General features: G+C 45.8%; 1 protein-coding gene across 1 annotated transcript in view; it reads left to right on the top strand.

Annotated features, from left to right (window-relative positions):
* Positions 1-20,707, top strand: part of FBXW4 (F-box and WD repeat domain containing 4) — a 60,328-nt gene extending 39,621 nt beyond the window's left edge. The window contains exons 6-9 of the mRNA XM_062496255.1: positions 6,785-6,850; positions 19,291-19,431; positions 19,589-19,730; positions 19,984-20,707. Coding sequence (XP_062352239.1) covers positions 6,785-6,850; positions 19,291-19,431; positions 19,589-19,730; positions 19,984-20,100 — 466 coding nt within the window. The 3' untranslated portion in view covers positions 20,101-20,707. The remainder of the gene's footprint in view (positions 1-6,784; positions 6,851-19,290; positions 19,432-19,588; positions 19,731-19,983) is intronic.
* Positions 20,708-22,040: the final 1,333 nt, after the last annotated feature.

Here is a 22,040-nt window from a genome sequence, read left to right as displayed (position 1 = left end):
GGCTGCTGAAGGGACAGTGATCAAGGTTGCAGGTGACTTGGGCACAGAGTAAGGGGTGAAACTGCAAAGCAGTGAAGGCAAGATGGAGGTGTTTAGATTGGACATCTGCTAAGCAGCTTGCTAGAGTAGGGGTGATCTGTCTACCATGTCAGGAATTGGGTTTTGGGGATATAAAAAGCTTTTTCTCTTCTTCAGCGTGAGTGCCTCTGAAGTCTGGAGGAAGACATGAAGTTAGAGGCCAAGGAGGAAGGCTGGAGAGGTGAAACTGATGTTCTCTCTATCATGGGGCGTGAAATAAGTGACCTGGGAGGCAACTACATAAGCATTTGTTTTATCTCGTGAACTGGAGTTCTGCCTCAAATGTGACTTCATGTTTCATCCCGGCATCTTTACAGTGCTCTTCAGTACAAAATATAAATGCCTTCTTTCTGGAGATCACATTTTAGTGGTCCACTTGAGGTAGCATATGAACAAGTTATTAGTCCATCTGTTCATGCGTGTGTCACTAGTGCTCCTTGCCAAGAGCACAGCATTTCTTCTCTTCTTGGAGCAGTAGTGGTTGTCAGTGTTGCAGGGTTCATGGTCTTCTCTACGCATTTTGCTTTCTCTCTGTGCTGAGTCCATGGTGGGGTGTGGCAGAGCTCTTCTGTACCTTCTCTGTGTGACATTTATGAGGTATAGCAGGAGCACAGTTTAACTCTGAGTTGGCTGTTGCCTTGGGGGATGCTGTAGCATGCACACGAGCTCAAAGAAGCAGCAGCAAACCTGCCAGAGCTTTCCAGTCTGTTTCTGGAAGAAGCCTGGCTACTTGCCTTCAGTTGCTGGATCTTCTCAGCAAGGTTATTCAACAAAGGTGAGGCTCTGCTGCAGTGGGATTCTTCTGCTTGCTCAGGTGAGCTTTAGGTCCAACTGTCTTACCTGCTGATTCTTGTTGAATTTGTGGGTACAAAATGTTAATATATAACCCAGCTGTCTTGACTTCTGAGATACTGAAGATCCTTGGCTCAGTTCTCTGGTTATCCTGCGAGAAGCATGAAGTATAGCTAAAAGAACTGGGACAGTGAAGGGGCAAAACCAGCCTTGCATGACCACCCATTTCTGGGTTTGTCCAGTGTTGCCTGCATCTAAGGCTGGTGGGATTTCTTGTATGTTTGTGGTGCCTGTTTGTTCATAAAGAAGAAAATGCTAAACTGATGCTGTGCTGTTTTTTTTTTTTTCCCTTGCAAATTAGATGCTCGTGGGGAAGGAGCACTTGCTTCCCTGCACTCTCTCTCTCCCTTTGTTTATCTGGTCTGTTGGAGAAGTCTCATGCTGGAGGCGGTGAAACTCCCTGTGCTGAGTTTCTGACCTCCTCCTCTCCCCTTCTCAATGTTGTTACTGTTGCATCTGCTCTTCAGCAGGGGCTCCATCAAGTTTGTGTGACCTTAGCACTGTATTCATGCTGGAGGAGTTACCTTCCATAATGATGTCAACTGATGAGGCTGGCAGGATGGTGGCAGCCACGATAAGACATGACATGTTCTAATGATTCGCCTTAGCGAGCTGTGTGTGTGTGTTGGGGGGGCACAGAAGGGCTTGGAGAGGGGAGGTGGGGGCCCCACAGGTGCCGACAAAGACTTTGACCTTTGCTGCTATAATATCAGTGTTTCACAGGCAGGGCGGTTCTGTAACCCACTTTCAGCCCATCAAAAATTGATTTAATTGCAATTTTTTCCCCCAATTAGGAGCACTGGAGCTTAACTAATTGGAGTAATAGAGAGTAATAAGGCTCTGATAAAAAGCCTTCCTCTGCCTCCTTTGTATCTTGTGTCATCGCCTGTCAGAGGTCAGAGAGCTTGCATATTCTATTAGGCAGAGTTGCCTTCATTTGTACAAATTAGTTTACCCAACAGTAATTAAAATGCCAGTGCGGGTCGGGGAGAGCTGAATACAATTGATGGGCACGTTGGTGAAGGCTTTGACAGCTCCGGTGGCCTCCCTTGCCAAAGCGTGTCAGTGCTGAATCAAAGGCTACACAAACCCACGGACCCGTGCGTTTAACCTGCGGCACCGTCGGCACCAACTGCTCTCTCTCTTCTTCTATCTCCCTTTTGGACTTGCTTTCTCTTCTCCTTCATTTCTCATCTCACTTGAGACTTTTTAAAATAGATGTTTCCCATCTTTGAGCTGTCCTTTCTGTTGATTGCTTTCATAACACTGCTTCCAACCCCCCCATCCTGTCTCCATTGGTTCTCCCCCTTCTCTCCCCCCACCTTCCACATTCCCAGCTGCAGGGCTCTGTCAAGTAATAACTTCTTTGTTTCCCAGTCCAGTGAGTCTCCATATATAATAGTTTCCAAAATGGAACAACGATGTCCAATTCCAGGGGGCGGGGGAGCGCGCCAAGGGGAAGGAACAGGCTCTTGCACGTGTCAAGCAGATTCTGGATTTGAAATCCCTGAAAAGCAGAATAGAACTAGAGAAGCAATCTGTTTACAGTACAGGGGAAGGGCACAAGCCTGGGGCACAGGGGTGGTGTAGTGAGAAGAAGTGTGAAAGGACCTTCTTTTACCCAGGTTCCTTCAATGACTTTTCATTGCAGGATTCCCAGCTCAGGCAGGACCCACTCTGGAGGCTGGATTGATAGTGGAGAAAGTATGTGTTGTTCAATGTGACTTGTATTTCTGGAGCTGAGACTATTTCCAAGCCTCAGGATAAACAGCATCTTTCCAAAAGGACTAACAGGCATCTACCTCTGTCCTTCTGGTTTGTTCACATCAGACAATGGTCTGTCCAGGATGGGGTAAATAGGGATGCTACATGAGTCAAATTATAGCTGGCACCTTGGGAGCAGCCATGGGATTATTGCAACTGGAGTGTAGCCAGAGCACTACTGCTGTTGCCAGAAATGCCATGGGATCTCCATCTCTCTGATGGAGAGCTCTTGTGTTTCTTCCAACAGCACTGCCAGGGTGTGTGTTCTCTTTCATTTCCTGGCCCAGCTTCTATTGTGGGGGGATGCTACCCAATGAAATGTCTCTTCTGCAGCATAGCGAAGGTCTGGCTTCTGGAGAAGCAGGCTCTTGCTTGTTTTGTTGGGGATTTTTCCCCTCTTGTTTATTCCTCTCCTCTCTGTCAGTAGGGAGTTTCAAATAAAAAAGAGGACATCAAAGTATCAGATGAGCTGGAAGATTCTTTCAGTTGGACAACAAAAACATGCTGTTTATGAAGTACGTGTGTCTCAGTGCTGTGCAAAATTCTTTCCTTCCTGGTTTGGTTTTTGGCTTGGTTTTACTTCCTAGGAGATCCCTGTGAAGAGAACATGCCCTGTTATGGGAGCCCTACAATGGTGCTTTTTTTCTCCTTAAAAGGGCCTATTAGAGGAAGCTTGTAGTAGCTGCTCATGGTAGCCAGGAGCTTTCAAAAGACAGAGGGAAGCTTAGTGGGAAAGGGGCCGTACATCTCCAGGGCCATCTGGAGACTGGCCATAGTAGTTTTTATGGTGGATGTAGATGCATCTGATTACTGTCAGTGTACATCAGTGGGTTGTATATACTTCAGGTAGATGAGTCATGCCTGCCTTAATATATTTAGGGTATCTCCTCTTCCTAATCTTATCTCTCCTCAGTCTGGCTGTAGAAAGCAGTGTGGACAAAATGAATGACATTCTCTAAGCTAGTAACTCAGCTTGAATTGTTTTTCTTTGGCAGCTGGCAACAACAGTTGTGAGAAAGCTGTGCTTCTCTAAGTTGGAAGGTTTTCTTACGTGTGCTCTCTGCTAAGGCAGAAGAGCCTTGTTGAAGATAGGCTGAAAGAAGCAAGCCTGATAGAAGGCTTTTTAGCTCTGCTGAATGAAATTTCAGAAGTTTTGGAGCCAAGCTTTACATGCTTTCTTCCAATCTGCATGTTGTTTTAGACATATGAAAGGTGACTTGTGTTGCTCTTTTGCCTGATGTAAAACTGTCACCTCTGAGAGGTTCCCAGTTATGAGACACCTGAGGCTTCAAGGTGTGTGCCTGCAGATCACACTCAAGGTGAGATGCTCTGTATTATGCCCTGGAATCCAGACTTTGAGGTCAGTTCACTCTCAGGCTTTGAGAATTTCTCATTGGCACCACTTCTTGTGCATGTTGTCTTGTGAATGCTGCATTCTGATGCTATAGTGAAGGTGGCCTGCTCTTGTGGGAGAAGTCTTATCTTTGCTTGCTAATGGGCTCAGGCCGTTAAAGATAAGGCCTGCAAACCTGATCCTGCTGAAGTATGAGACAAAATTCCTGTTGACTGAATGGAGTCAGCTTTACCCAGAAGAGACTTGTTTGTGGCCCTGAGGCCTGTATTTGATGCTGGAGAAAAATCTCTTTATCTAATGCTTTTCTCTCTTTCTCTCTGTTTTTTTTTTTTTTCTTTTTTTTCATTTTTTTTTTCTCTGAGGGGTGAGGGGTAAGGACCAAGGAGGGAAAGCTACAATCCAAAATTGACAGCATGAGGGAGGATTAGACCTAGCTGTTCCTCCCACCTTTTTCTCCCTGTTGGTGTGCCTCCATGGTAATTTAGACCAGTGGCAACCATCAAAGCCTTGTGCATACCTTCTGCACAAAGGGGTCTGTCTCCCATGTGAGGGCGTTCTCTGCTGGGACACAGTCAGCTCGTCCCCCAAAAGAAAAATCTTAAGCACCCAATTGCCTGCTTGACTGACTCCCTGACTGTTATTATGTTTCTAAGCACAGTAATTGACTTTAGTAGTTATTAATGGATTATGACTGGGGAGGGGGGACAAAACCCAACACATAGCTTTGTAGCAGAGGGACTCCTGACCAAAGTGTTGCTTTCCAGATGTGTGGGTTGACCGATAATCTGTCAAAGTGGGTATCTTTTGCTTGTTTTCCTCTGAGATGGGTGATATTGGCAAAAGAGAAATGTTCCTTCCTGTCCTGGGTTAGGGTGGAGAAAAGGCAGGCATTGAGCAGAAACTGCAAAGATGAAATGCTGCATATTTTTTAATTGAGTCTGGTGGCTGCTGCACAGCAACAGGAATTGGATTTTCTGTAGACTCTCAGACTTTGGTCAGGGACTTACATGGAGAAGACTAACATGAGCACCCTGCAGCACCTGTAGGGACAGCCCAGTGCTACAGGTCCTTTGGCTAATCACATGTGCACTGCTAATGAACCTGGAATTTTACATGTAAGACATCTGGTTGGAAACACTTTGAAATAGCTGTTGTTCTGCAGGCCTTTTCTAGCCTGAAGGGCAGCTCAGGGTCACAAGACTTGTGGACACCTCTAGATATATGAGTTTGGATGGAAGCATAGAGTCAGCACAAAAGACAGCCTTGGTAGCTGAAGCCCTTCCTAGGTTCTTGTAGCTCTTTGAAATGGTTTGATGTTATCTGCTTGCCTCTTTTGAGGAGTGTTTTTTCAGTGCTGCTTTCGCCTTATGCTTTGGAGAAACCAGTTGCTCAGCTAAACCACAGAGATAGGAGTTTAAGGAGTCCTGAATTCCAGTCTTGTATCCATCTGGTCCTTCTCTGGCTTTGATTGAGTTGAGCCTGTGTTTACCACTTGGCTGCTGAGTGCCTTCTTACAGCAGCAGTAGTGCCTCTCACAGAAGTCAAGGATGCTGTAAGAATCCATTCCTGGTGCAGTAGAGGCTTGCAGACACCTTGACTTCTGAAGAAAGAATGCTGTAGAGGATCAAAGAAATGTTTAAAAGCTGCTCTAACTGCTATTTTTACAGACATGACATTGTTTTCTTATTTTGCTTACATCTTTCAGCTGTCAGCCCTGTGTCATACTGCAAAAGTTCTTTAGGCAAAGCATACAGATGGCCTTTATTTAAAGCAGATTCCATTTCCTGTGTTCATGCTATCCTTGTTACATTGACTTAAACATAGTTTTGGCATTTTTTTCTGGGTAGCTGTAATAAATATGGCTTTTTCAGAGGTAATTTGTAACTTACTTAGAAGTCCTTGTATGAGCTGCTTCCTCTTATTTGGACTGAGAATGGGAACCTGGCACAAAACAGCAGTGTGGTTTGGAGAGCATAGCACCCATATTCCTGATGCTTGATTTTAAGGATTTGTTCTGTCTTATGAACTAGTATGAGGTCAGTGGGTGTCAGGTGACCTCTGGAGCCAGCAAGTGCAGCAGGGACATAGCATTGCCAAGAAGACTTTGCAGTGGACTCTGCTGGAGGGCGTTAAACTGAGCCAAATATTGCTGCAGGAGAGCTGTGCTGCCTCTAGTAGAGAGTGTCTAAGCAGTGGGGAGGGCAACCTGATCCAGCTTTGAAACTGGCCCTGCTTTGAGCAGTCTGGACCAGAGACCTCTATTCTGTGATTCTTTAGGCCTGTGGTGCTGCAGCCAGTTCAAGATTGTGCTCAGAAGTAGCCAACAAACAGAAGTGAGAAATGAAGTAGGAAATAAAAGTAAATTTTTCATGGAGTCTTTCTGCAGCTTACAGCATTGACTGTGTATGAAACATGCTGAGTACTGCACTGACTCATTTGAAAATGTATGCCACTGTTCCTGTTTAGGTTTTCCCTTTGTATTTACAAATACATCTTTATGTCCTGCCAGTTCTCTGCAGTTGTGACCTGCTGCATCTGGGAAGCTCAGCTATTGAGAGTCTTGCAGTAGCTCTCCCTTTGCTGCTTCCTGTCCCTTGTGAAATGTGGTGAGACATGCTGAAATCACCTTGAAACAGAATTAAAAGTCTGTTTTGTAACCTGTTTTCTCTGTCTTGCTCATGCACTTTCTTCAGAACTTGAGGATTAGTGTTATTTGTTTCTTTTTTTTTAAAACAGCTCATTTGTGACGGGGACAGCCTGCTGTGGACACACCTCACCTCTGAGAATCTGGGACCTTGAGAGGTGAGTGAGCTTTCAGGTTACAGGGAGGGACTTGACAAGAAAAGTGAATAACAATGCAATATTGGAAATGCTGCAAAAGGGTATCATTCCTTTTGTCAATATAGGCAAGGGGTGATAAAATATGACGTGTCGCGGAGTGGGGGACAAAGCAAACTGGTGTGAAAAGGCATATGTGGGGGGGTGGTTCTGGTTCAATAACCTGGCTTTTCTTCTCAGCTTTTCCAGTTGATGGCACAGCCATCTAAGTTTCTGCCCATTACCTGTATACAGTCAAAATACACCCATTACACCCTCCTTTTCATCTGTCTCTTGATGCCTCAGCCAAAGGAGGTGAGGGAGGTGATCCTTATCCTCCCATTCAGTTACTTCTCTGTGGTGCTGGGAAGCCAGAGGCAAACACAGGCTCTGAAGCCACCTTGTCCTGGCTAGCAATTCCAGTAGCTTGGTGATGTGAGGTATTGCAACAGGTTATCTATAGAAGTGACTAAGGCACCTTGTCTTCTCTTTGTCCTAATAAGCACTGAGGAGGTTAATTGCTGTGGCCTCTGATTTGGGGTCTTTGAGTAGTTCCTGTTTGATGAAGGTGCTGACCTGGGCAACTGGGGAAATGTTGTTCTCAAATCTTGATGTGAGACTCAACTGCTGACTAATTTGAAACTCTCAGCCTGAGGGTCTTAGTGCAGTGATGGACAGATAGCAAATATTTCACAGGATTATTAGAATGGCAGTCCTGCCTTCCAGGACTAGGATTCTCTGTGTAGGAGGGGCATGGCCCAGATTATTCAAAGCAGTGCTGTCAAGATTGAGGTGAGCAATGGCAGAAGGGCCTGAGGGATGTCGGTAGAGCTGTATTTGGGGAAAGGGGGTGGAGGAGGATTGGTGTGGACACAGGGTATGTCTGAGACCAATTGCCTTCTAATCTATAGTTTAAATAGTTTAGATTGTTTAAGTCAACTCTATCAAATACAAATTTAAACCAACTGGTTTTTTCTCTTAAGTGACAAAAATACTTTGCAACAATGCATCTTACAAAGGACAAACTGGAGCAGGAGAGAGCACCAGCACATTTAGTTATGGTACATGTTTCTTAGTGACCCATCCAGTGGTGCCTTTGGAGTACCCCAGAAGGATGCAGGCTGGGTTGTGATATCCCTGCCCATCAAGTCTTCTGGCTGTTCTTGAATAGAGGCATCTGACAGGGGTGAGGAGATGGGCAACCCTCTCCCCCCTGCCCCAGCCTTTCTGACAGCCTTTCCCAAGGAAGCCTGAAGAGATAATAAAGCTGTGTAGAAAATAGGATTAAGGTAATGAACAAGCACAGTGGAGTTTGATCTTTCAATAAAGCAAAAGCCTGAGTGACAGGCAAATAAAAAAGCCAAGGCAACTAGGCCACTGGGCCTCTGTTGAAATGGCTAGAGTGTCAAACTTATTCTTCCCTCTTCACCTGTCACAGCTGGAATGCACCAGCCACTGGGTCTTTTCCTCTGTAGGGACCTGTGTGTGAGCTGGTAGACTCGTCAACATCTGCAGATTTGGAGGCTGAGTAGGAAGCATGGCTGGGACTCTAGCATGTGAAGCTTGATGTCATCATTCATAGAAAAGGAGTACAGAGCTATCCTTCCAGGTCTGACTCTCCATAATCTGTTCATCTTCCCAGCAGAGGTTTGGATCCATCTTTCAAGGCTCCAGTGATTGCCAGAAGTGATCTTGTAGGGAATGCTGTCTGTTCCTTTGAGGCTTTTGAATGTTGTCTCCCTGGTCAGGCTCCAGGAGTGAGAATGTGGCATGAAAACTTACAAACTTAGAGCTACCCAGGACGTAAAAACTCCTCCTGTGCTGATAACATTTGGCAGACAGAGCCAGGGCCTCCGAGTTTGCTGCTTATCCTTTTCTTGTGGCCAGAAAAGGACCCAGATATTATGTCTAAGAACAGAATCAAGGTAACTTCTGTCAAAAAAAAAAAAAGGTAGGTAGGGTAGAATGATGCATAAGGTGTGTTCTTGAAAATCACAGGATCCTTAGCACTACTGAAGTGTTTAGTGCTGTCCAGCATCAGTTAGTTCAGTTAGGGGAGTTTTCTTTGCATTTGGGGGGTGAGTAAGTAACAGTACAACAGTTTCTGTGCTATTTCATTGGTGTAGGTGGTCTTTTTACCCAACAGCTGAGAGCTGGAACGTGCTACAAAAGGATTTAAAGCTTAAATAACCTTTTGTGTACTGATTATCTTAGTTCCAGGCTAGATAAGTCCTTGGCTGGTGCTTGTCACTGTTGGTCATGGTATGTTTTGTATTTATGACCTTCGCTGTTCCCTCACCCTGGGGCAGCCCATTCTCATCCCTCCAAGAGGAAGGGGCTAATATCTTCACCTGTAAATATGTTCTGTGCTTTGAAAAGGGCTTGGTTGGTTTTGGTGTGGCGGAAATTTTTAGTGGGGAAAGGAAACGCCTCCTCCTGCATCCCACTCCCACAACTGTCTTTCATTTCTGAGTCTGCTGAGATGATGGCATTGGATCAAAGCCACAACAGGCAGCAACAAGCAATTGTCAAGGGAGTCTAAAGCAGGGGAATGACTGCATAATGCCAAGGCACTGTCTCTGATGGCTGAAATTCCAGCTGCTGCTACACCTGGCCCTGTCTTCTGTAATGAAGGAGGATTTGGATTTTTTTCTTATGCTTTTGAAGCTGGCTAGCTGCCTTCTGGAGGACATCTCCCACCCCACACATGCTACATTGGGCCATCTGATTGCTTTTAGAAGTGGGGAAGTTGCTGTGCACTTACTACCACTCTAGAGCAAGGTGTGTGTGTGTGGAAGGAAGCTGTGAGTAAGTTTGGTGATTCGAGACCTGCAAGGAGAACAGTGAGCATTATAGGCCACATGATACTAAGCTGTGTCCTTACATCAAGTATCAGGGCTTGCTGACTCCTTGTCCTCTTCCAAGTCCCCTTGTTGTTCCTCTAGTGAAGGATATGATGGCAGCTGCCCCTCTTGCAGGTCATGTTCCTCTGCTCACTTTTGCCTTTCTCTATTCAGACCATCCTGTCTGGTTTGCCAGTGCGAATGTGTGGCTCAACAGAACAGCCACTAATGGCAAGCAAGAGAAAAGGAAACCTTATTCAGATCGTCCTCCTCTTTCTTCTCCTTTCTATTGCCTTTGGGAGTTTAAACTCCTTGGAAGATGAGGGTCATGCACGACTGAGAGCTCCAAGGCCAGCATTTGTTATTTGCCTGCAGAGAACTGTTGCTTCCCATGTTATTGGGGTGGTCTTGCATATCATTAGGAGACAAATGCCCCTGCCTCAAGGATGCTTCTCCAAAAGATAGAATACTCCAGAGGTCTCTTTGCAGCAGCTCTTGGGGCTATTCTTCAAAGCCTGACATTTGAAATGGACCAGTGATCTGTCTCACATGGTAGTCTTCATGCTATAAACACTTTGAGTGCACAAATCCTACAGTGTTCTTGTGACATGACTTGACATGACATGACATGTTGCCGGGCATGAGAGCTGTGAAAACTGAACCAAAGTTAGCTGTGCCCTGCAAGCCACCCAGATCCTCTGCCTTTTAAATATCCAGTCTTTGTCCAACTCCTCCCCACTTTTGAAGGTATTTTTGGCAGAGCGGGGATTCTGTTTGTTTGTTTTCTGTTTTTTTGTTGTTTCTTTCTTTTTTTTTTTGTTTGTTTGTTTGGTGTTTTTTGGTTTTTTTTTTTTTTTTTAAGAACCCTCTAATTTCTTGTTCGGTTTTTCTCCTGCTCCTGAGCCCTTTGAAAGTTGCTTTATGCCGTCACTGACACCAAACTGACACTTTGCGTTTCCCCACTTCTTATCCCTTTATGGCAACAGATGTTGAAATTTTGTATCCCTTTTATCTGTCCCTCTTTGCCCTCTTCCTGTAATTAGGTTTCCCTTGTTAGCAGTACAAAGTGGCCCGGTTTGCTGCCTGGCCTTTTGAGCCATTGTGTCGGAGCACATTTTTTTCCTCCTGTTTCGGAAGAGTTCCTTCCCCCTTAAGTAATAGGCAGGGTGTGGGCCAGAGCTGCGGCTTTTTCTTGTTTCTTTGTTCTCCATTTATCTCTGCCACCTTTTTCAAAGAGATGGAGGAAAAAAAAAATAGAGAGTGCATGGAAGGGGAAGATACAGAGTTGCATTTCTTGACCGTCAGGCCCCCCTACTCTTCAGGTGTTCAAGGCAGGTGCCTTTGATGTCTGCAGGTTTTGGGGATGTGGGAGGTAGAGGATACAAGAGAGTGACTTGGGAGTGGAGGGGAAGGGAGATTCAGGTGTATGGATGGAGCCCTCAGCAGAGGGTTAGGGAGGAGTCTCAGGTAGCCAGGCAGCTGCTGAGCAGGTTAGTAATCTGTTCTGCCTGTGGTGCTATTGCACTGTGCTCTTTCTTTCCAAGATCCATCATGAGTATTACCATCCTAAGTATACTGATGCTAATGTGCTGCTGCTGTATCTCTAGTGTGTGTTTACATGAGCCCCTTGCTAGGTTGCATCTGTCTGGGCCATGAAGGGGGCAAGAATGAGTTGCTGTCTTTTCAACTTTTGGCTTATGTTTATCTGCATCCATTTTGGTGGCTCTTCAGAGACCACAGAATTAAAATTTGTGCTCCCTGTACTGGTTGTAAACAGCAAGTGTAATCTGAGAGTTGAAGCATATAGCACTGAACACCCTGGTCAGCTGATTACTACTGATGATTTCCTGGTTAAATCCAGTCCTTCTTGACTTTGTCTCCTGTTGTGCTGCAGTTTTTTAATTGTATGTAAGTAGATGAGTGAAATGAGAATATGTAGGTCTAGTTCTTGGTTATAGGTCTTGCTGAATGTTTTCAATTAAAGTTTTTAATGTAGAAGCTTGGCTCAAGGCTTCTTAGTGTTGTGTTCGAAAATAATTCCTGTAGAAGAGTATCCTCTCCACAGCTTTGAACTCCAAGGTTTATGCAAGTTTGAGACCCTCTAATTTAATCACCAAAGGAGCTGTTGGGTGAAGGAAGCACATATATTCAGAACTGGAGTTGCTAGATCAAAAGGAAAGGTAACTGATTTCAAGAAGTGTGGGGAGTCTGTTTCACCCAGGCATTTAAACTGTATTTATCTAGTCACAGAGAAGTGGGTGCATATGTCTAATAAGAGCAGAAACAAGCAATAGCAAATATTATCCTGTCACTGATAGCAGTTTCACAGGATTTGGGGAGCAGAAGAATAAATGCAGTAGGTGTGGAATACCCTGTTAGGCCCTGCTTTTCTATAGGTTCATATGCCAGGCATCATTTTTTTTGCCAAGGAAACTTCTCTCTCGTTTTGTGGGAAAGGGGCTTCCTATTCCTTTCAGACTTGCATTTATTTCTCAGCATCTCTGTCTTGGCTGAACACAGTTTTAAATCACAATGACCAGTCCAGACCTTGATATCTTGAGTGTTGTTGGAAGCAGGACACCAGGCCTATGGCCAGCTTGAGTCTGTTCTGGAGAAAGCTTGCTGGTGCAGGGAGCCTCTTAAATGGTGGTTTCTTGGATGACTGTCCCTTTTAGAAGACTTTGTTTTGTTCAGAACTTTGTCTCCTGTCTATAATGGATAGCCTCAGTCTTGTCTATGTAATGTATTCCTATGGTATGCATGTTTTCTCAAAACTGAGGCCTTGTTCTTTACTGTTTTCTGGTTGGGTTTTGGTTTTTGTGACACTGTGTTTCTGAACTCTCTCACACAGGCTGGGTGTCTTCTGTGTTCTTTTTGTTAAGAGGGCTCTGATCCATAATAACCTAAATGTAAAATCATTGCAAGAGGAGGAATATACAGGTGTTTATTGTAAATACTTTCTTCCCTGTGGCAGTCTTGGCCCTGTCTCACTAGAAAGGACCATGAGGCCAGCTCCTGCCTTTTGAATGTGTGCATGTTCAGGACATGCTGCGGCCTTTGAACTCTTGTTCAGGTGTAGTTATGACAACTTTACAAGGCCCTGAACAATCAGAGAGCATGGGTGGGGGCTAGACACTCCAAGCACATCAATCAGTTTCATCCCTCTGAGCCAAAGCAGAAGTAATCTTTATTTTTCCCTGGGTTGAGAGAGAATCAACAGAGGCAAGAGAGAAGAATGGGAAGGAGTGAATGAGGAACCCCCTCTGTCACTGGCTAGTGGTAGCTCATTTAAACAGATGGCTTTGTTTTGATTTGGACTCTCCATTTTTTGTCTCCCCACTAAAGGAGACCTGCAGAGCTCTGTCCAGAAAGGGAGCAATACAGCCGCCTGTTCCCACACAAGTGGGGCGAAAGGCGAGAGGCTTTGAGAATTCCCTGCTTCTTTTCCTCGCCTCCCTCTTTTTCTCTTGCTCCAAGAAATCACAGTTTGAGAATTCCCCCCTACTCCTCCTGTTGGAAAGAAAGACAGAGAAGACATTCTTGACATTCTTTGCAGAGAAAAGGGGTTAAATGTCTGAATTTGGGGGTCACCATGTTATACAAATTGCAATCTAATCGTTTTTACAAGAACACACGTGTGCTAAGAAAAGGAGCCATGGACGAGAAAGAAAAGAGGATAGACAACCTTTTTTGTCCTATCTTTTTTTTTTTTCCCCCCTCAAGGTTTTGGACTATTGTCATGTCCTGTCTCTCTCCCCTCCTCACCCCCGAGAGAGAGAACATTGGTTTTATAGTTAAATTGGTTCGTAAAGCAGAAGGGCTTGGTGCCATTTCTGTTTGTTTTCCCAAATAAAAGCCCCAGCAGGGTCTCTTTTGCACCGTTGTGGCTTTATTTGAAGAAACTGGCTTTTTCCCATAGCCCAATGTGTCAGTTTATCCTCTGAACTTAACCTTACGGGAACCCGAACAACAAAAACTCACAGGGTCCCAGAGCTGGAAAGGTAAAGAAATTGTATCTTTTTATTGGACCATTTAAAATGTGTGTGGGCCAATTCAGAGAAAGCAGAAGAAAAGAAGTCAAAACTCCTTCTTCTGTCTGTCCCCTCAACACAATCTCAGAGCGTTGTTGGTGTCTTTCCCCCCTACTGCCTTGGGTCCCTTTAGCTGCACTGAGGAATCAGAGAAGGGCATTTGCCCTGAAAATCATTTGAAACAGCATCTCTGAGCCATTGCACCTGGAGGTGCTCCCTCAAAATTCCCCAAGCCAATCCCACACTTCGCTGCAGGAATTCATAGCCTGGTCTAAATACAGGAGCAACTTTGGGGTAGGATAGAAGAATTACTTTGCCAAGGATCTGTGTTTCTCCATATGTACAGTACAGATGTTGTTTGATCAAGCCTTTCCTTTCTTAGCATAGTTGCTGTATCTCCTCAGTGCCTCAGCTGCTATTGCAAAGCACCTGAAAGAGAAAGCAGGTCAGCTCTTCCCTTTGGTTTTGGTGCAGTCTCCTAATTGGGTGACAGAAACTGTGCAAATGCTGCACTTGGGATAATTATTTTTAAATAGATTTGTTTTCCTTTCTCTGTTTGATACTCAGATCAAATACCCCAGTGTTTGGAACTGAACAGCGCTCTTTATAACTTTTTTTTTAAAGTATATGCTTCCCACCTGTCTTGTTTTAAATAGTTACTTGGGCTGAAATGATGGTTTAGAGCTCTGTTTGGTTTCTGAATAGTCATTCATCTGCTTATGTGCAATAGATTCTCCTCTTTGATGGATGATCACAGTTTACAGATGAGGATTCCAGAGCAAATGAATTGTCCTCAGTTTTGCACATCTCTGTTTTCAACAGATGTTCAAAATTCAGCAGTTTCCTAGAGTTTGCATATTTATATAATATCAGTTCTAGTGAATTAGGATCACCAGAAATTGAGGCCAGGGAGAAAAATGTTTCATCCCAGCTTTTGGAGTGTAGTTCTTGCATACAGGAGACAGCTGGGCAAGAGCCTCAGCAAATGGGCAGCTTCCAGGGAGGTAGGTACAGACTTCTTTTGGACTCTGACTATCAGAAAGATCTCAGGGAGATCCTGAGCTTTTAGGGCCACACAAATAGTTGCAGTGGCTTGGGAGACTGTATAAGCAACTCTGTTGGGAGACTGTGAAGCAACATCCCATGGATTATCTGGAAAGTAACTACCTGCGCTCTGCCATGACTGATCTTATTTTGTCTTCATATTAGTGATTGAGAAGGAATAGAACTTGAAGATGTTTTTAAAAAGAAAAAGAACTTAAAGAGACCAGACTGTTTCTTCCTTTCACTTTGTTTCCAGACTGCCTGTCTTCTGGAGGTATCAGGAGAGCTATGCTCATGGCTAGATTTCTTGCATGGAAAGGAAAAGGTGACGTGTGGAAATCCCAAACAAATACCTGATTTTAAAAGTAATTTTTAGAAGTCTTGAAGAACTTGGAAATTTATTGAGATGAATCAAAGGATTGTCTATAGTGTCTGAACAAAATGCCTTTCATTGTTAGTCTCATCAGTTGGATGCATTTACCAGGCACATGGACTTGGTTTAAACATCTTGTTCTACCACCAAGGAGTCTGGAGCCTAGTGCTAGCACAGCTTTCCTGTGCTAGGGATGAAACAGGCTGCTGGATTTGCTCTGGCTGTGTTCCTTGTGGGCTGGTACTGGATTACTGCCAATATTATTCAGTCTGTCCAGATGCTTAACAGAAAGTATGAAAAATTAGGAATATTATGAGGTTCCTCAACACTGGAGGCTTACCTGTGTGTTTGTAGGTGCCACGTTGGCCTGGGTGGTTTGTGGTTAAAGTGCTGAAATTGAGAGCTCTTGCTCTAGACTGGTCTTTCCAGAAAACTTGCACTGTCACATTTATGATTCTGCCTCACAGAGCTCCATTGGTGCAGAGTTGTTCCTGTTTGTGCCACCCAGCACTGGGAGTGAACTTGGGCACTATCTGTTCAGGCTGTTCAGTACAAAGACAAGCAAAGCTCCAACCATCTGCACAGGTAAACACCTTGCTTGTCTGAAGATGGCCTGGGAACAAAACAGCTACTTACTGCTGCTGGAGGGCCTTGGCAGGGTGGGGAGATGGTGTGGCCCTTCCATGTTTGGTCTCACTTGGTCTTCACAGACACTTCCTGACTAACCTTCACAGCCTGTAACAAGGACAGGGCCTCTGAAGGACTGAGGATCAGCCTACCTGGGATTTGAAAAGTGTTTCGGTGAAAAAGGAACCACAAAGGAAAGAAGGCAGCTGTTTCCTGCTGTGCTTGGCTGGTGCTAGTGAAAAAGGTCCAAGATAGCTATGCCATCTCTTTCTGTCCCTCGTGGAGACAGTATCTTCTGTCCCTCTAAGTTGTTAGAAACCACTGGTGATGTGCTGGTGTAGCTGCTGCTATTCTGTTGCCTGCTTATGGATTATCTTGATCCTTTATGGGTTATTAAGAATTAGCTGTGGGTTTTGCTCCCAAGAAAGGGGAAGCTGTTCAGGTATGAGGTTTGAGGGAAGGGAGTATTTGGCATAACCAATAGTGGACAATTTGTGGGCACTAACTTGTGATCCCAAGACTGGTAGAGTTGTGATGGCAGAATTCCCTTCCCAGCGTGGGCTCAGCATGGCTGTCTGTGCTGCAGGCAACACAGAGCTAGTCTGGCATGGTGATATCTGTCCAGAGACACCTTAATCTGCTGAATAAAGGGGAAATACTAATCGTGTTCTGCATCTTTTTCACCTAACGTATGCCCATGCCAGAACACATGGGTGTTTTGTTTGTGTGCCCAGTGTGGAGCACAGTAAATTTTCCCCTGGTGCCAGATGGTCAAGTGCTTCACTGTAGCAACTACCATATCGCCTCTGTAAATTGCCAAAGAGCTGCTTCTGTTTCCAGGGGCTGCAGCTCCCACCTGAGAGCTGCTTTGGCTGACCTGTTCTTGGGCCAGGAGAACCAAACCGATTAACAAACCAGCAAAGCAAGGTTTACTTTGCTGAAGTAACTTGCAAGTATCTGTGCTCATTTTATGCCTACAGAGAAAAGCCAGTCCTTTTCTCCTCCCTTTTTTTGTTGCCTTTTCTTTCATTTTTGTTGCCTGGGATGTAAGGGTAAGTTGAAGGAAGAAAATTGGTGTGACTCTGTTGAAGTGCTTGGGTGACACTGGAGTGAGGTGTGAAGGTATGGAGAAACACTGGGTGTGAAGCATTTGGGTGGTACTCAGGGTCCAAACTGCTGGTGCTGCCTAGGGCTTGCTGGGGTAGCTCACCTCTTTGGAGTAACTCCTTGCTCCTGTCTGAGCAATTGGCAGAAGACTCTGTCAGTTGGGCAGTCTGGCCCCTTATGCATCTCACAGGTATTCCAAGGATTCTTGTCTGGGAGAACAGCTGACTCCTCCACATAGCTCTATTGTATGTTTTACAACTCTGGGCCATACGATAAAGGAGGTTTTGCAGAAGCCTTAATAAGGGCTGTGTGCATGTCCATTTGTCCTGCTGGCTTTGCAGAATGGCATATGGAGGGGATCTGTGTGCTTGCAAGGGCAAAGGAGTGCCAGAGCACTCATGTCCATCCATGTCTCACTCCATAATGGATCTGATGACCCATCTGTGCCAACCAAACCCCACTGCTCTTGCTCACTGTGCTCAAACCATGAGTGCTTCAACCTCTCAACCCACAGACCGATGTAGAATTGCTGCTGGGTTGGTTTACAAGTAACCTTCCAAGGGTTAATGTATTGTGAGAAGATTGCAAAGGGCTGAAGCCTGGAATCCCCTCGATCCCTTGCCTGGAGAAGCACAAAGTCCAATAAGCCAGCACCCCTGGATTCATGTTGGGGGGGATTAATTCATGCACTTGATGTTAAAACTTGTCCGAGAGGTTTGCATGGGGGGGCCATTGCTAGGGCTGGTTGGCCTCTCTAAATGGTTGCTAGGGCCCTGGCATCAAGGTCCAATGTAGCTGCCCACAGCCACGGTCACGGAGGGAATTACACCACCACAAAGAAATTGTTATTCTACATAATCTGCTCTTTGGAGAGTGACTGTGGGGAAACAGGCTGGCCCCAGCATGCCGCCAGCTCTGTGATCATAGAAGCGTGCTGGCTGCAAAGATCGGCCAGGGCTCGCCTTCTGATCTGGGGACACCAGGGCTCGAGGCGCTAATCTGCTTTATCAGCGATTTCTCTCTCCTGACACAAAGGTGTTTACTTGTTTTAACATCTCCCAGGACTCTATTTCTCCTTTTGTGTGGTCTTTATCCCCCGACGAGGGCTTTAGCCCAGATTACAGACAGAATTAAGGCATTTGGCGATGTGCCTCAGAACTGTGTGATGCTGGATCAAGGAGCAGAATGTAACAAAATAATGGAGCGAGATGCTGAGAATGACCCCACTGCGGGATCCGTGCTGTTGGCTTTCAGGACTGCTTCATTGTCCTGAGAACCAGGAGGCTATTGGAGAGGGGTGGCCATGTAGCAGAATTTGAAAAGCAGGTGCTTCAAGTTTTATTGTGTCCAGCATTTTTGTTGTGGAGTGTGTGAGGAGAAGAAGAAGGAAAAAAAAGGAGGGTTTGCAGTAAGTGGCCATTTCAAGCAGCTGGGCAGATTGTCCACTCCATTCCCAAGAGTCTATGATGTCGGAATATCACTGGCTGTTGCAGCAGGTGGAATGACACTGGGACAGGCTGTGCAATGCACCTGATGTAATTCCGTGTGACCCAGGAAGAGGCTCAAACTTCTTCTTGAAGTCTGGCAGAGCAGGACCTCACCAGGCACCACCCACCTGGTCTGCTTGCTGCTGGTTCTGAACGTGAACAAGCAGCAGAGGGATACCACCACAAAGCACCCAGCATAGAGCTTCATTGAGATCTTGCTTTTGCTCTTTCACTGCAAGCAAGGAATTAAAAATGAGAAAAGGGTCAAAAAAAGGAGAAAAATATAGCCTTTGGAAGGTCATCTCCAGAGCATAATTGGGGTGGTTGCTTTTGACCTGTCACGTTCAGCCCCAGCTATGATGTTTGTAGAATGTGGTGTAACTGGAGGGGATTGAGGAGAGCGCTCATGGCATACTGGGTTGGGAAAGTCTGATTTGCCTGTGGATCTGTGCTGTGTGTCAAAGATCTAGGGAAATAATCCAGTGGACAGTATTTTGAAGGACAGAGTATGGGATGGAATTGAACAGGTAAATGGCTTTTGCAGATTATTTGGAGTCTGACTAAACTGGGAGTTGTCTCCTATGGAAGTGAGACCATATAATTCAGAATACTGGTCACTTCTCCCAGGGAAGAGGATCCCATTCTGCTGGAGGTCAGCTGCACCTGTATCTTGGCTCTTCTTCTTTCAGCTGGGACTCCTGCTGGTCGCCCTTCATGACACTCTTCATGGTTAGTGGCCCAACCAGTAATAGAAGCTAGGGGTGGGAGAGGAAGACTGTGCGGGCTTTTGTATTCTGTTATATCACAGAAATGAGATCTGGAAGACTTCTGTGACACCATCTCTTCTCTGGCCAGCTGAACTGGAAGGGCTTTTTGCTCTGAATGACTCTTTCCCTAATATGTTTCATTGCAGTGGTCAGCTGTTGACCTGTTTAGGGACTGACTTCCACCGTGGAGCTGGAGTCCTGGATGTGTTCTACGAAACACCCTCCCTTCTCCTTTCTTGTGGGTATGACACCTACATCCGCTACTGGGATATACGGACCAGCACCAGGTGAGCCTGCCCTGCTGGCATCTGGGGCTCACACAAGGCTCTTGGACTGTCCTTGTGCAGTGTCTGGGAACTCGGCTCTCACTGAATTAGCTCCTTCTGGCAAAGTGGATGGAGGAGTGGAGGCTCAGCCCTGCTCTGCTTTGTGTTACCCTTGCAGGAAGTGCATCCAGGAGTGGGAAGAGCCCCACGATAGTGCCCTGTACTGCATAAGGAGTGATAAGAACCATATGATTGCCAGCGGCTCTTCCTACTATGGTGTGGTGCGCCTCTGGGATAAGCGGCAGACTCGGTGCCTGCAGGTGAGCACTGGTGGGAGACTGGGCAGCAGCAGAGCTTCTCAGCTGTTCTGTGGCAGCCCAGTGCACATGCCTTGTGGGACAAAGAAAGAGGGGCTGCTGGGTTGTCTTTGGGGCTAGTCCACCATGGTAAACCTAACCTATATGCAGGGAAAACCTGTTTTACTCAGACATCTCAGCCTTTGGATCTGTAACACCAGGCAGTGTCTTTGGGCTGACCTCGTCTCTGAAAGATTGATTCTCCTGTTTTTTGCAGAGTTTTCACCTGTCTTCACCCACCAGCAGCCCAGTGTACTGCCTTCGTTTCAGTACCACCCACCTGTATGCTGCCCTGGCATCAGCCCTGCACGTCCTGGACTTCACTGCCTCGTGAAGGGCACCACAGCTGCTTTTGGTGACCCCAGCTCAGCAGAGCTGACACTTGGCTCAGGGAATTGCAGGGCAGGAGAGGTGAGAAAGGCCCACAAGGCTTCTGAAGGGACTATTTTGCCTTCCAGAAAGCTACAACAAAGAGTGTACAAAGGGCCAAACTTTCTCAACCTTACCTGCCTGTTATTGAAAAGAATAGGTCAGTTGTCCTTTACCCTTTTTATTTTGTGCAAGTCATGAATTATTTTATTAACTGTGTTCCTTTTTTTTTTCTTTTTCCTTCCTTTTATTTTCCTGTGGATATATCATTTGAGAGGCAAGTTGTGCCAGGATGACCCATCAGCTGTGTGCTGGTCTGTTTGAGATCAGCCAAGTTCTAAGCATGTGAAGCAAGATTAGGCTGTGTGTGGGGTGGACTGATTTGGTGGAAAGGTGCCTGGAGCAAGGCCCACCTTTTTTCTTAACTTGCTGTTCTGACAGCTGCTTGTGTTGTCCTTCACAGACAAGAGCAACAATTGAGCTAAAAGGCAGAGCCAGCCCTGCTTTCAGTGTGCCTCCCCAAGCTGGCCATCAGGTCAGGCTATGCACTTGGCAGGGCTGTAAGGATCGTGTTTTGCTAAATAAAACTGAAAAGAAACAAAAGAGATTGTATGTTTTGTTTCAGGTTCTGAAGGGGCTGTGGATGGGTGGGTGGGGGAGGTTGGACCTATTTTCACATGCTGTCTCTATGTCTAATACATCTCTCTCCCTGGCTACACCCTGTGACACTGCTGCATTGAAGGCAGTTCTTGGGAGCTTGGATCTCCTGTCATTTTTTCAAACAATTCAAAAAGTATGACCTGTGGCTCATTTGGTGCCTGCATAATGAAGCAGCAAACCAGACTACTATGAACACCTGGATGTGATTTACTGGGACCCTGCAGGCACATTTCAGTGGGCTCTGCTCCTTTTTGTGTCATTCTTCTGAACCTGATGTGGGTCTCTGAACAACGATAGCGTTCAGTGTGCTCTGTGCTGTCTGACTGGATGTAGATAATGTGTTGTGAGAATACAGTGATGTCTTGTGTCTGGGTTTCCTTGGGGAAGGAAGTGTGGGAACCCAATTGGTTGAGTTTGGGTATCCTGGATAGGTAAAGGAGAGGTTTTTATCACAAAATGAGAGCACTTCTAGGGTGAGCCACTCAGCATAGTACTTTGTTAGAACTTAGTATATTCATGTCCACTGTCAAGAGGCTGCTCTTTCCTTGTGATGCACCAGAATTGGAGGAATATGTTTGTTGGAGCCCCGAAGTCTAAGGAATTGTCATGGTTTGAAAGCAGCCTCATCAGAGGAGCTGTGCTAGGAGCCCATGAGCAGCTCATTTGAAGGCAGGGTTTGCTTGGATAGTAACTGTTTTAAGTATGAAGAGGGACGGAACAACATTCAAAAATCTAAGCAAGGGGATGGCTGTTGGAGAGGAGTTGATAAACCAGCAGTGTTGGGGTTGTCCCTGTGCAGTGAGGTGTGCAAGGGGCCATGTTTGTGCCTTCACAGAAGGGTGGGCATCTGCTGCTGCTTAGCTGGCCAGTGGCCTAGCCACTGCTTCCCCTCTGTGCCATGCAAATGGAGGCAGCTGCACATTGGTTCCTGTGCTCTGCAGAGCCCTGTCACCTTGTGGATGGCTGGCACTAAGGAAGCAGCTGCATGTCTTCCTCTTTACCCTGTTTCATAGGCTGTGCCCACTCAAGTCTAAACATTGATGCTGTTTGCAGAGATACCAAAGTCACCAGAGCATCCTTCTGACTGCATGGAAGAGCTGCATAACTGCACAGGAGGGAGCTGCTTCCAAGCACATCCCAGGCAAGTAACGGGTGTGAGGAGGGAGTTCTTGTTTTCTAAACATTACTGCCTTCAGTAATGGTGGCAGATGGGGAATTCTCAAGGTGTCATGTTGGATGGGGGCA

This window comes from Cinclus cinclus, chromosome 7, assembly GCF_963662255.1.
Source record: "Cinclus cinclus chromosome 7, bCinCin1.1, whole genome shotgun sequence".
Lineage (NCBI taxonomy): Eukaryota > Metazoa > Chordata > Aves > Passeriformes > Cinclidae > Cinclus > Cinclus cinclus.
The sequence above is the reverse complement of the archived record's forward strand: the minus strand, read 5'-3'. Positions and strand labels throughout refer to the sequence as shown.